Consider the following 14790-nt stretch of genomic DNA (forward strand, 5'->3'; position numbering starts at 1 on the left):
TGTTCGTAGAAATTAAAATAAACCGTCCATTTCAATGCTGTTTGGAGTCCAAACCAGACCTAGTTTAAAAATCAAATGTCCAGTTTAAAACCCTGATCTATGAAGTGCTACAGGCCTCAAAAGCAGCCCTTTTTTCCCCATTCACTTGTGGGTTCTACCTCAGTGACTGTGGGCCCAGTCTCTCCCCAACAATCACATGCCTTTAGTTATCAGACTCTCCTCCTCATGTCCAGCTGAGATGAAAGATACAAATTAGGAAAGCTGCACTAGCCCAGTCCAATTGGAGAGATTCATAAGGCAGCTTTTCACATTGGAAAAAAATAAATGAGAAATAAGAAAAGGCCGCAATTATTGAGTAACGGTGTTGTTGAGTCAGCAAAAGCAAACTACTGAGGTAATTCACCAAGATGGTCTGAATGTGCAAACCTTGCTGAAAAAATTCTTATAAATGAAGAAACGCTCTTGCAAAAAAATGCTCAGTAGCAAACCCAACATCTAATCTGAACATTAACTCCTGGTCGCAGCCTTGCTGGGACATTTCTCCAAAAGGTTTATAAAGTATAAGTATGGAGGCGTCACCTTAAAGACAGAAATAATCAGAAATATCCAATACTGAGACATTAACTCTGAACCCTTAATTATATCAGAAGTCCAAACCAGCATTAAAGTCATCACCATTACACTAAGCTTTGCACCTACTACATATTTCTACCAATTAAAATACAACTAGTGTTCAGTTTCTTCCAACTTGGAACTGTGCTACAGACTATTCAAACTATTCTTCAAACATTCGCCTCAGGGAACTTTTATAGGATATATGGGACAGAAAGCACCATGTGAAACAACAAGCCGCATAGGCATCTGGGGGGGGGGGGACCAGAAACAGAATAATAAACAGACCGTGGTTTATTGAGCATGGCTGGCCCCCTCAGACAAAGAAAACAACTACAAAGACTGCAAATGCCTTCATCCCTAAAATTTGTTTTTGCAGAATATGATCCTTCCTGATGGAAAACATTATGCAAAAGTAGCAATTCACTATGCTGACAACTAGTGAATGAGCTTAGGAAAAATCAACTAATCGAAACACATTACAGTTAATGACAACATAAGCTAATGTGCAGGTCTGCTGACCATCATCCTGTCTGATGAATGTCTTCTTTCAGCTAATGGGAGAGGAGTGGGAAAGTCAGGAGGACTCGGCCCGCCTTGGGGCATGGCCGGTTGAACAGGGCGGACAATGCATAGATGAAATCTGGCTTTGTGGCCGTGTCGTGTTCCTGTAAAATGTCCCTGTGCAGTCACAACAAACATAAGACAGAAAGAACAGTCCTGCTCTACTGACTGGTCCCAGTGTAGGAAATAGAGAGCCATCTGTGGGGACAGCAGGGGAGGTATCATCAGGAAGCATCTGGCATCCTACATGTGGATGCACAGTAACATCCAGGTTCAAATGGATGCTCCACATAGTCCATCTCTTATTTTATGCAAGTGTTTAATGTTGAAGGGAATTTAATCTCAGACCCTGCTGCAGCAGGCTACCCTTTGGCTATATGTTATGTTTGTATCTATGCTAAGGTGACAATGCAGTGAAAGCTGAAGTGGTCCAGAGGTCACTGCTGATATATGTACAGCACTGAGGTTGAGAGACTTTAAACACAGGGCACAAAAAACAGACAAGTAGGTATGTGTTTTATCTAGTAACTGAATACTAGACAGTAGTTGTACAATATGAGGAAAACATGGTAGTGAGGTACCATTGCTGAATATTGCATTGAGGATAACGATTACAATTAGCCCACATTTTCCTGACTAATTTTGTTTTACCTTGATTCCATCTTTATCATCTTGACCATTAGGTGTGGGTGTAAAGGGCAGTTTAAGTCCATCCATCTGGACAAAAATATTATTCTTATTATGAGTGTGAATGAGTTAATTAAAATCCAATGTATACTGCTAATAACCAACACTGAGGCGGCAATATAGTGTTTTATACAGATTAATGTTTTGGGTATAGGAAGTATCAAGAAAGATTTGTAAATGGACTAACTTAAGAAGCTAGAATAGAGGATGTAATTTTAAATGCCTTGAAATTTATCGCTCTCCAAGTTAAAACCTTTGCTAAAAGCATATCGTTTTCTGCCTAATTTTTTAACTTATTGCACCCTTATCAATACTGCAAACTGCTATACTAATGAGATTTCATGCAGCCCTTTTTCGTAATACAACAAAATATGAGCAGCCAAATTCTGATCAGATTCAATGTGCGGACCATAGCATTAGTCAGTCTGCCGTGCCACATTGTTCTCAAGACGGTTAATAAGAAAACCAAAGCTTAGTTTGCTTTGCACGGCTTGCAAAGCTGTACTGTAGATCCAATCTAGATATAGTTGTTGGTCTAAAGAATCTAGCTTCCATCAGTCGCCTCCACCGGTCTCGTTTGCCTGTTTAACTTGTTATCTTCTTGTACTTGTCAGGTTTATTGGACTAGCAGCAGTATAGGGGATTGTCTATTTACGGTTGACAAAACTGCCAGACGCAGCTTGACAACAATTGTATTGTGTCAGAAGCAGCAACACAGCAGATGAACTGAGACACAATGTCTTTTAATCCTTCGCAATAAGAGCTTTAAATATGTCCTCTGAACTAAATTAATCCAATAATAATACCAAGCAGCACAAAGTAGTACTATTGATTCTGCTGTTAGTAGGATAGCATCAGTTTATAATACTTTTTTGTATATTTTCAACACATTTCTAACCAAAAACTCTGATGATATTGATTATCCTGATTCTTCTGTACACAATAAATGAGTCAAACTTTACATTTCTGCATAAAAACATTGCTACAAAAGCAATACTTGGAAAGGACGTTTGAGCCTAATCTATTCACATAATCTGTTCACATGGATTAGAAGCAGCAAACTTTTACAAATACATTGGAGGTCATAACAAATACAGTCTCCCCATGTGTGATATACAGACTGTCTTCTCCTTGCAGATAAGAGTGCAGCAAGCATATTTTTGCCCATAAAGCATTCTCTGGCTGTGAAACACTTTACCGTGATGAACACCGACCAATTGTACAACAATTCTCATGACAAAGCAGGACTCTTATCCACCATGTCATCTATCTGAGATGATAGATGACAGACCGATGGGCTAACGACCGGAGAAAGAATGCACAGTATCTTGTCGTGCACTCCGGTGATGGCAACACAGAGGCCGTTATGCACATACTGCCTCATGCAGTCCACTCACAATGAGAGGATAAGGACATCTGGGGAGGAGTAGCATGTAGAAGAACAAACTGTCTGTTTACTACCAGTTGTTTTAGCAGGAGAGGAACACTGGGAATGTTATTTACTGAGTAGCACAGAGTAGTCAACTGCCTGAGCATTTATTATAAAGATAAAAACTACAGATGCACCAGAATATAATTTAAAAAAGAAAAAAACAAGATCATCAAGCTGACTGGAATCGGAGGATTTTACACTGGACAGGCCCACATTTTATTTTTTATGTTGGACAGGTGATGAGCGAAGGTATAACCATTGCTCTCCCTAACCACTTTGTGGTCTAGTTTAAACATTTAATAAGCAATCACAACAAACGTCTTCTTAAGGCTGCACTACAGAGTAACAATATATGAATAAATGATTTAAAAATCTAACAAAAGTAAATCAGAGCTTATACCTTTCAACTTTTAAGTTTGACATAGCTATAATTTATCTTGAACTAATATTTTACCCACATTGACCTATAATCTGACTTTTGACTTGGAGTCTTATTTGTACAGATACAACCTTCAAGAGTTTCACTGCATTGACAGATATTCAGAAATGCAGTTCAACTTCCAATGTATACACAATGTAGAGAATGATTTTTTTGTTATTTATTTAAAGTATTGTTGGGCAATATGGACAAAAAAAACCCCAAAAAAACCAAACATTGTTTTTCTTTATTGAATGATTTCAATACTTATAATAAAATTTTAAATCAAGTCTAGTTTCTAAAATAGTATCTCTTAATTTGCAAATTTTGCAATATTTGCATTTATTAGTTATATTTTGCATGGCCAGCATATTAATCTAGCACGAGTAAAGGTGTCACTAAAAATCAATGGGCTGTCTTCATGTATGAGTGGTTTGAATTCATGTGTTTATACCGACTTCTATGTGGGGGAGACAAATCTACCTTAAGCCTTGAACTCACCACTGTTATGATCCTTTAGGATCATAACATTCAAATCACATTCAAATCACAATCAAATCACAATCACGTTTTTGGTGCGTTTCCCTATATAAAAGCATAGCCCACTGCATTGCATGCACATAGCAAGCACAGGGCTACAGATTTTAAGTAGTGCAACTACGCCAACTTGTTTCATTTACATATGAAATACAATGCTCAAAAAAAAAATAAAGGGAACACTCAAATAACACATCCTAGATCTGAATGAATGAAATATTCTCATTGAATACTTTGCTCTGTACAAAGTTGAATGTGCTGACAACAAAATCACACAAAAATCATCAATGGAAATCAAATTTATTAACTAATGGAGGCCTGGATTTGGAGTCACACACAAAATTAAAGTGTAAAAACACACTACAGGCTGATCCGACTTTGATGTAATGTCCTCAAAATGAGGCTCAGTATTGTGTGTGGCCTCCACGTGCCTGTATGACCTCCCTACAACACCTGGGCATGCTCCTAAAGAGACGGCGGATGGTCTCCTGAGGGATCTCCTCTCAGACCTGGACTAAAGAATCCGCCAACTCCTGGACAGTCTGTGATGCAACGTGACGTTGGTGGATGGAGCGAGACATGATGTCCCAGATGTGCTCAATTGGATTCAGGTCTGGGGAACGGGCGGGCCAGTCCATAGCTTCAATGTCTTCATCTTGCAGGAACTGCTGACACACTCCAGCCACATGAGGTCTAGCATTGTCCTGCATTAGGAGGAACCCAGGGTCAACTGCACCAGCATATGGTCTCACAAGGGGTCTGAGGATCTCATCTCTGTACCTAATGGCAGTCAGGCTACCTCTGGCGAGCACATGGAGGGGGTGCGGCCCTCCAAAGAAATGTCACCCCACACCATTACTGACCCACTGCCAAACCAGTCATGCTGAAGGATGTTGCAGGCAGCAGATTGCTCTCCACGGTGTCTCCAGACTCTGTCACATGTTCTCAGTGTAAACCTGCTTTCATCTGTGAAGAGCACAGGGCGCCAGTGGTGAATTTGCCAATCCTGGTGTTCTCTGGCAAATGCCAAGCGTCCTGCACGGTGTTGGGCTGTGAGCACAACCCCCATTTGTGGACGTCGGGTCCTCATACCATCCTCATGGAGTCGGTTTGTAACAGTTTGTGCAGACGGATGCACATTTGTGGCCTGCTGGAGGTCATCTTGCAGGGCTCTGGCAGTGCTCCTCCTGTTCCTCCTTGCACAAAGGTGGAGGTAATGGTCCTGCTGCTGGGTATTTCCCCTCCTATGGCTTCCTCCACATCTCCTGGTGTACTGGCCTGTCTCCTGGTAGCGCCTCCAGGCTCTGGACACTACGCTGACAGACACAGCAAACCTTCTTGCCACAGCTCGCATTGATGTGCCATCCTGGATGAGCTGCACTACCTGAGCCACTTGTGTGGGTTGTAGAGTCCGTCTCATGCTACCACGAGTGTGAAAGCACCACCGACACTCAAAAGTGACCAAAACATCAGCCAGAAAGCATAAGTACTGAGAAGTGGTCTGTGGTCCCCACCTGCAGAACCACTCCTTTATTGAGTGTCTTGCTAATCACCAAAGATTTCTCCCTGTTGTCTATTCCATTTGCACAACATCTGTGAAATTGATTGTCAATCAGTGTTGCTTCCTAAGTGGACAGTTTGATTTCACAGAAGTTTGATTTACTTGGAGTTATAGTGTGTTGTTTAACTGTTCCCTTTATTGTTTTGAGCAGTGTATATTAGGTGTCAGGTGGTTCAGCAAAACTCAAAAACTGCATTTAGATTTATGAAGGAAACCTAAGGAGGTTAATTAGCAAAATAATGTTTTTATAAGGCTTCTAAAATCCGTTTCAATATTGTTTAAGATGCTTTTGTAGAAAATAAATGGCAATGAACATTTTGTATAATATAAAATTGTTGTATAATACGTTTTATAGGATAAGAACTGCACGGACTCCAAATTACATAATGCTCTAACAACAATTCACATAAAACGTGGCTTTATCTGTGATTTCTAAATAATCATCAACCTCAGCACATAGAAATACAAAGTTTTCATATCTACTTAAGTTACATCACTTCCTCTCTGTTTGAACTCGCCTCGTAATTAATTCAGCTCAGATCTTTCATGCAGGTCCAGTTAATTGTTTACTGAAAAACTGGCTGAAAAGGTCGAAGTCCTGCTTCATTAAGTTGGACCGTGATAATTATTATGTCACAGCAGTGATAATTTTGACAGGCCATTTTTAGTTAGTTTCAATGAGAGTCTTTTGACCGAAATGCAGTTTAGTTTTAGTCACAATTTTGTCATTTGTTGTCATTTTGTTTGAGTCGACTAAATTTACTGTAAACCTAGGAAACTAAAATATAATGATATGAAGGAATGCTTTTTAGGGCATCATACACTTTACCGAAACACATTTCCTGGGTGAAATATTTATACTAAGATGGAACTAAATTAAAGTTACATTTTACAATACACAGATGGGGATTCATTTCTTTTTTACAAACTCAATATGGATTTTGTTTTTCAATTAAGTTTCAAAAACAAAGAATCATAACTAGGATGGGCATTGTTTGCGGTCTCACTGGTGACTTTTTTGGCATGTTTCACCTTTCCTCATCTAACTTAGATCTGTAAGAATTTAACCTCATTGCAATATTTTCATCTGGTTTTCAATAGTTAACAAAAATGTCAATAATTTTCATAATACTTTTGGTTATTAGTTTTTATTTTTGGGGTTTTTTTGAGGGGAAAAAGTTTGTTGATAAAAACTATGGCTCTAAGTTTGAAACAAAATCATTATAATCCAGATGATGAATTGCACAACATCTAAATGAAAGGGCAACACTTTCAGATGACATCATAATCTAGCTGTTAAACCAGTGTTTGAGCATCATCTAACCCTTAAAGATCTAATATTGTCATATTGCCAAATCCTGTTTCCACAATCCTTCACTATGAAAATCCCCTTGTACTAAACGCATATTATTTAAAAAGATGCTTTTCTCTAATCTCCAACTACTTCATATTGACATCTCCCTGAACCAGGTCAGAAAAAGGGAAATACACCCACTCAAGAGACCTCAAATGATTTGTGTCCAACCTCCTTCCTCTGGCATCCGATTCTATGAAATGAAATCCCTAATCCACACTGTTATGTTGCACAAGCAAGTACCAGATGTGAGCAGATAATACTTACTCAAAGGTGAAAAACAGTCCACAGGTTACAAGGATGAGGACCAGGGTGAGGTAGAAAACCCCTGTCTGCTTGGCCATCATGATCCTCCCATCACAGTAGAACTTATTCCGACCTGGGAAGGTCTCCCACTTCTTCCTCTTTGGGGTCCTTTTCTTGTAAGGGGTCTCCATTGGCGTGGAGCTGCGAGTGCTGATTTGACTGTACTCGCACTCTCTCATCGACTCCCCAAGATGCATTAATTGTAGTAGATTAAAAAAACAAAAGTTGAATAAATCCAGAGCCAGGACAGCCTCTGTGGAGGAGAGAGGTTAAGTTTAGTTCAACTTCTAAGACGGTATGCGAGCAAAGTTTGAGATGTGCACTTCCTGTTATTAAAAAAAAAAATACCTCTGCTAACATTGACGTTTCAGTTTTAGCTTTCAGTGTCTCCGTTTGCGACACATGACAGTAAAAACAAGCACTTTTAGTAATTACAACAAAAGCAAACCCATCAAGCAGGTTGTACACGTTGTATATTTAAAGTTTACAATGTATTTGCTAGCAAGGAACCTTGCTAGTTCCACCTAACGAAATAAATAACGTGCCGCTAACAGGCTAACGTGGCTAACAAGTTGAGGAGATGAATTTAAGTTAATATAAGCTAGTACATTTAAATGTTACAACTGTATTCGATCAAATAGATCAAAAATCTTTGCATTAACTCTTTGACGTGAGTGTTTCCCGCTGAAAGGGAGCAAAGAAGATTTTAGTGTAGTTTTCAGCGGCGCTGTCAACCACGTATCACTAACAGGCAGCGAGGCGTCGCATCCCGGCTGAGATTGTCAGGTCTGCCCGCTGAAGCGCTGCCTTACACGGGGGGGGAGAAAGTAACACTGGCCGTCGTTGGTAGGGTTGTTGTCGCGTAGCTTCTCCCGTCGTTATCCTGGTTTGTTTCGAGCCAAGGCGAAGAAGACCATTTTTGGAAGTTCAGGGGATGAGCAAATGAGTTGGAAAGGGTCTCGTCGCCGACGGAGAACCTCGTCGTTTTTTTGTTTGAATGGGGAAGGAAAATCCTGAAAAAGCGTCCTCAGACGAGCTCCAGCATCCTGGACTGGCCGTCAGTCAGGAAAGACAAGTCAAACATGAGCTTACAGCCATATGGCAAAGCGGTTCATAGCAATAATCGTCGAAACATCATCCCCAATCTTCGTCATTCAGCCTCCTATTCGGAAGGGGGAAAGTTGTAGCTTTCCACAATAACGCGTCTTGGCAGGCCACTCGACAACCCTCCGTCAATCCTCTTCCACACACAGCAATGCCACCCTCGCAATCAACAAACATCGACATGGGAGCAGAGAAGAGCCTCCGCCGCCTGCTCCTCCCCTTCAGCCTAGGCTGAAGTCATGAAGGTGTAGAGACAGGAAGCGCCGTTTAAGGGTTTCCCAAAACGGGGTGCGGGGACTTCTAGGGGTCCACTGAAGGAGAAAGAAAAATCCTCAGCTGCAGAGGCACATCAAGGGAGGGATATTGGATGCCCAACTTCAGTTTTCCTTTTCAAACCCAGAACTGGTGCTTCAGTAAGTTACTGCACATATGTTAAATCCTTTAGACAGACAAAACCCTGTTTTTGAAGCATATACAGGTCCTTCTCAAACAATTAGCATATTGTGATAAAGTTCATTATTTTCCATAATGTCATGATGAAAATTTAACATTCATATATTTTAGATTCATTGCACACTAACTGAAATATTTCAGGTCTTTTATTGTCTTAATACGGATGATTTTGGCATACAGCTCATGAAAACCCAAAATTTCTATCTCACAAAATTAGCATATCATTAAAAGGGTCTCTAAACGAGCTATGAACCTAATCATCTGAATCAACGAGTTAACTCTAAACACCTGCAAAAGATTCCTGAGGCCTTTAAAACTCACAGCCTGGTTCATCACTCAAAACCCCAATCATGGGTAAGACTGCCGACCTGACTGCTGTCCAGAAGGCCACTATTGACACCCTCAAGCAAGAGGGTAAGACACAGAAAGAAATTTCTGAACGAATAGGCTGTTCCCAGAATGCTGTATCAAGGCACCTCAGTGGGAAGTCTGTGGGAAGGAAAAAGTGTGGCAGAAAACGCTGCACAACGAGAAGAGGTGACCGGACCCTGAGGAAGATTGTGGAGAAGGGCAGATTCCAGACCTTGGGGGACCTGCGGAAGCAGTGGACTGAGTCTGGAGTAGAAACATCCAGAGCCACCGTGCACAGGCGTGTGCAAGAAATGGGCTACAGGTGCCGCATTCCCCAGGTCAAGCCACTTTTGAACCAGAAACAGCGGCAGAAGCGCCTGACCTGGGCTACAGAGAAGCAGCACCGGACTGTTGCTCAGTGGTCCAAAGTACTTTTTTTGGATGAAAGCAAATTCTGCATGTCATTCGGAAATCAAGGTGCCAGAGTCTGGAGGAAGACTGGGGAGAAGGAAATGCCAGAAGTCCAGTGTCAAGTACCCACAGTCAGTGATGGTCTGGGGTGCCGTGTCAGCTGCTAGTGTTGGTCCACTGTGTTTTATCAAGGGCAGGGTCAATGCAGCTAGCTATCAGGAGATTTTGGAGCACTTCATGCTTCCATCTGCTGAAAAGCTTTATGGAGATGAAGATTTCATTTTTCAGCACGACCTGGCACCTGCTCACAGTGCCAAAACCACTGGTAAATGGTTTACTGACCATGGTATAACTGTGCTCAATTGGCCTGCCAACTCTCTTGACCTGAACCCCATAGAGAATCTGTGGGATATTGTGAAGAGAACGTTGAGAGACTCAAGACCCAACACTCTGGATGAGCTAATGGCCGCTATCAAAGCATCCTGGGCCTCCATAAGACCTCAGCAGTGCCAAAGGCTGATTGCCTCCATGCCACGCCGCATTGAAGCAGTCATTTCTGCCAAAGGATTCCCGACCAAGTATTGAGTGCCTAACTGTACATGATTATTTGAAGGTTGACGTTTTTTGTATTAAAAACACTTTTCTTTTATTGGTCAAATGAAATATGCTAATTTTGTGAGATAGGAATTTTGGGTTTTCATGAGCTGTATGCCACAATCATCCGTATTAAGACAATAAAAGACTTGAAATATTTCAGTTAGCGTGCAATGAATCTAAAATATATGAATGTTAAATTTTCATCATGACATTATGGAAAATAATGAACTTTATCACAATATGCTAATTTTTTGAGAAGGACCTGTATATTTTGTTTCTGTAAAATAGCAAGCAAGACAAGTTATTTTTAGTTTGCTGCTAATCTAGGGGTGACACTAATTTTATTTTCTTCTGTGACAGAAATGCACTGATCAGAAGCTTTGAATTGCCAATGCCTACTGTGTTTCAACAGATTCGGATTACTTTCTGAAAACTTTAGACACCTGAAAAACTTAGAATACACTATGACAGCTAGCGTTTTTCTAACATAGACTATATTGCCAAAAGTATTGGGTCACGCTGCCAAATGATGTTACAATCACTTCCATGACTGCAGGTGTAGAAAGTTTGTTGTGGAAAAACTTGACTGGCCTGCACAGAGTCCTGACCTTAACCTTCTTGAACACCTTTGGGATGAATTAGAATGGAGGCTGCGATTCTGGTTTTCTCCTCTAACTGTGAACACACTTCTAAATCTTGTGTTAAAGTTGCTACTGGGAAGGTCTAATCAACAAATTGGACATAATAGATTAAGAAAGAATAGGATGTCATCAAAGTTTATGTATATGTAAAAATAGACAAATACTTTTGGCAATATAGTGTATTTTCATATATGTTTATGTAATATCAGTTTTAACAATACCAACAAATTCAAGTAATATATTGATAGAGAATAAAAGTGGTAGGAACTACCTTTAGAAAGATTTGTTAAATGTTAATAAGAAAATGCAATTTCTGGTGCAAAATGATACGACACCCTTACATTTTGTCCCACTAAAAATGCCTAAAACTTACACAAAGGTGCACCTGATGAAAACATTGTTTTTCAGCATTTTGAAGGAAGTTTGCCCTGTTGGAACCTCAAACATTTAGTCTGTTGTCCCTGTGATTGTTAAAGTGAGCTTAAACACTATGGTGAAATCGCCTTCAGCAAGACGATTTTAGCAGCTTAGAAGTCTATAAGGTCTTAAAATAGTTTCAAATCAGCTATTCCACTGCATTGGAAATAATCTACAAGGGGACCAGATTTAAACCAATGCCAACATGTCCAGGTCTGGCCTTATCAAACAAGTTCACTCTGACAGCAGACCACAAGACGCTAAAAGAAGTCTCCAAATACCATATCTTTAGAAGACCTACTGCAGGGTCTTGCTACTGTTGATATGAAAGTGAATGCCTGTACAATAAAATAAGGCTACATTTTGGTGATTGGCTTCAATCAGTTTCCTTTTCAGATATAAATCAAAAGAAAAGTATCAGATATCAATATGTAAACATTTCTTAATAAAGAACTGAAAATTACATTTTATTTTTTGTCATGTGGCTTTATATTATAGGAAGATATGAAAACAGTATTGATAATTTTCTTTTCAAACCTGTTGTGAGTAGTTATTAATTATTTATATTAGAAGCAATGGTGATGGTACGCCGCTGTATGAAACAACAGCCTTGACAAAATAGTCTAAACGATATATTATGAGATACAACATTTTAATACTAACATCAACACCGTCATGGGCAGGATATTTTTAAAGAAAAAAAGGGATTCGCAAATGCATGACAAAAGAACAGAAGGGCTCAGTGCCATAATACATCTATTTTTGATAGTCTGAAATGTTCCCAACAAATCCAAGAAGCATGTTATATATTGTATGAAATGACACCAAAGAGTTCTCCATCAACTGTCTATATAACTCGTGCCCCGCTCACCTGCCAGTTTCAGGGTACCAATGAATCAATTTCCTGTTCAGCTTTCGACCGCCTTCTCAGCCTACGTTTACTACACTTTCTGTCCTCCTAACACCTACATAGACACAGACACAGTTGCCCACCTCCTCATTTTTCTCTGAAGTCACCCAGGCAGTCCAGTTCATTTTCTCCAACAGCTGTGCAATTACCCACTGTCTGCGTAAAGATGTCTGGGTGCTTTTTATATTTAATCTGAGAAGGCTTTGTTGTTCAGAATCAAACATCTTGCAAAGATGAAAAACATTCTAATTATTTTCTGCCTTTTGTTCTTTGAGAAAGTGAATTTGTACAAAAACATGGTTAAACTCAGACAAGCTCAGAAGCTACAAAGGTTCAATAGCAGGGTGCAAGGCACTGATTAGTAGCACATAGCTGTGAAGTGGAAGTAAAAGGATGCATGTTTTTTATTTGTTTGCTATTGCAAATAAAAATCTGATTTGCTCAGACGAGAACAACTTTAAACCTGTTGGGCCACTTGCGAAACAGCTATCTATTGCCCTATGAAAGCACCATCATGCGATGGGGAGGTTATTTTCTTCAGCAGGGTTACGGAAACTGGTCAGTCAGAGCTGACAGTAGGATGAATGGAGCTAAATTATGGGAAATCCTGAAAGAAAACCTGTTAGAGGCTGAAAAACACGTATGAATGGGCAGAGGTTCAACTTCCAACAGGAAGTTTTCATATTCAGTGTTAGAACATTAAAAGAACAGATTTTATTCTAGTTGAGAGTAATCACCCTGAAAAAAACAAAACACTTGGACTGTTAAACATGGTAGTGGTAGCATTATGCTGTGGAGAAATTCAAAGTCCAATCTGAATCCAATTAACAATCTGTGGCAAGACTTAAAACTGATGTTCATGGATGATCTCAATCCAATTTCAATGACCTTAAGCTTGGCCAAAAATGTCTGACGCTAGACGTCTAAACCAGGCAGAGACACGCCTCAAAAGACCTGCAGCTGTAGTGGCAGCGTCAGTCAAAGTCAATCTTTCTGAATTTTCAAGGGGGGGGCTAATTTTATATGAACACCACACCTTTCAGATATTTTTTTTGTTGCAAAAATGTTTAAAACCATGTATTGTTTTACTTCTGTTTATCACTATTAAGTGCTGTTTTGTGGTCATTTGTCACAAAAAGAAATAATTATCAATGAAATACATTGACGTTTGTGGTTAAAGGGGTGTGAATACCGTTGGAAGGTACTGTCATATAATCTAAAGTGGAGGATGACTTCTTCAAAACCTTGCAGTCTCTTGACCAGAAATCTCCAAACTTTTCAATCTCTGACACGTATTTAATTTAATATTCTAAATACTTATTTTCAGCTTTATTTTCTGACAGTTATGTATCAGTTAACTGAAACAAGTACCACATTTTTATTTCACTTTGAAGTGTTTTTAAAACTGCAACTTGCTATACTTTACAAGCCACATACAAGGATGCTTGTGATCATGCACCTGCAGGGAGAATCTGTCAGGCCTCCACTAGTGGGCATGTGAAGCAATAAGTCACAAATGCAACACTCAGTTGGTCTGTTGGAAAGCGTTGGATGCTTTTAATGGTTTGCTAATGATCTGCTGCCATTAGACTGGGCTTTGTTAAGGAGCGTCGGGATTATGGCAGAAGCAATGTTTGTGCAGGAAAACCCAGTCCAAGAACACAAATACATTTTTTGAGGCCTCATCACATTAAAACCAACTTCATAAATACGTCATCTTCAGGTAATCCCATAACTGAAACCACATACAATCTTGAAAAGGTGAGAGCAGCCTCTTGTTTTCACTTAAAACTCTGTTACCTAATTGGTTGCGGTGCGAGGGAGTTCAGTAGGGTAAGTCGGGGGGAAACAACAGACCTGTCTTCTGCCTTCCTCGCAGCCACCCAATCCATCCTGTCAGAACTCCATGACTCAGCTCTTCATAGCAGAGGCAGTGTGGGTAGTTTTATTCTGTGGTTGGCTACCAACACTATACAAAAAGACCAAGAGCTCACTTTACACAAACAAAATTTCACAATACTTGTTTTTTCATGTGCAGTTACACACAAGTGACAACACTACAGCTAGTGCCAACAGATGCCCGAAGGCACATCCATCATGTCTTTCTCTCCACCAGTTAAGAATCGATCACACTGTTAATCCCTTCACGGATGAGCTTTGATTTATTTTGAGGTGTCTGTAAAATGTGATTAAATGAGGATAAGTGATTGCAAACCTTTTCAGTCCAGCAACCCAACTAAAACTTGTAGTTTCAGGCTCAGCCTGGGAGCAGACTTCACATTGCTTGTGTTATCAATAGCAAGAATGTTACAGTATTTTTAAAGGCAGCTTAAAATAGAACTTGACATGATGTCTGTATCTCCCCAGGCAAAGAGAGGAAAAATGTAGGCGTCAGATTCCAAGAAGTGCAAGTGACATTTCTGAGAAAAATTAAA

At 39.9% G+C, this 14790-nt stretch overlaps 1 protein-coding gene across 1 annotated transcript in view; it reads right to left on the reverse strand.

Annotated features, from left to right (window-relative positions):
* LOC124855630 (palmitoyltransferase ZDHHC14-like) overlaps positions 1–8851 on the reverse strand; it is a 52296-nt gene extending 43445 nt beyond the window's left edge. Inside the window, exons 1-2 of the mRNA XM_047345618.1 lie at positions 8221–8851; positions 7433–7724 (exon numbers count right to left, since the gene is read on the reverse strand). Of these exons, the coding sequence (XP_047201574.1) occupies positions 7433–7668 (236 nt within the window). The 5' untranslated portion in view covers positions 7669–7724; positions 8221–8851. The remainder of the gene's footprint in view (positions 1–7432; positions 7725–8220) is intronic.
* Between the last annotated feature and the right edge of the window lie 5939 nt (positions 8852–14790).

Source organism: Girardinichthys multiradiatus, chromosome 19 (assembly GCF_021462225.1).
Source record: "Girardinichthys multiradiatus isolate DD_20200921_A chromosome 19, DD_fGirMul_XY1, whole genome shotgun sequence".
NCBI classification, from domain to species: domain Eukaryota; kingdom Metazoa; phylum Chordata; class Actinopteri; order Cyprinodontiformes; family Goodeidae; genus Girardinichthys; species Girardinichthys multiradiatus.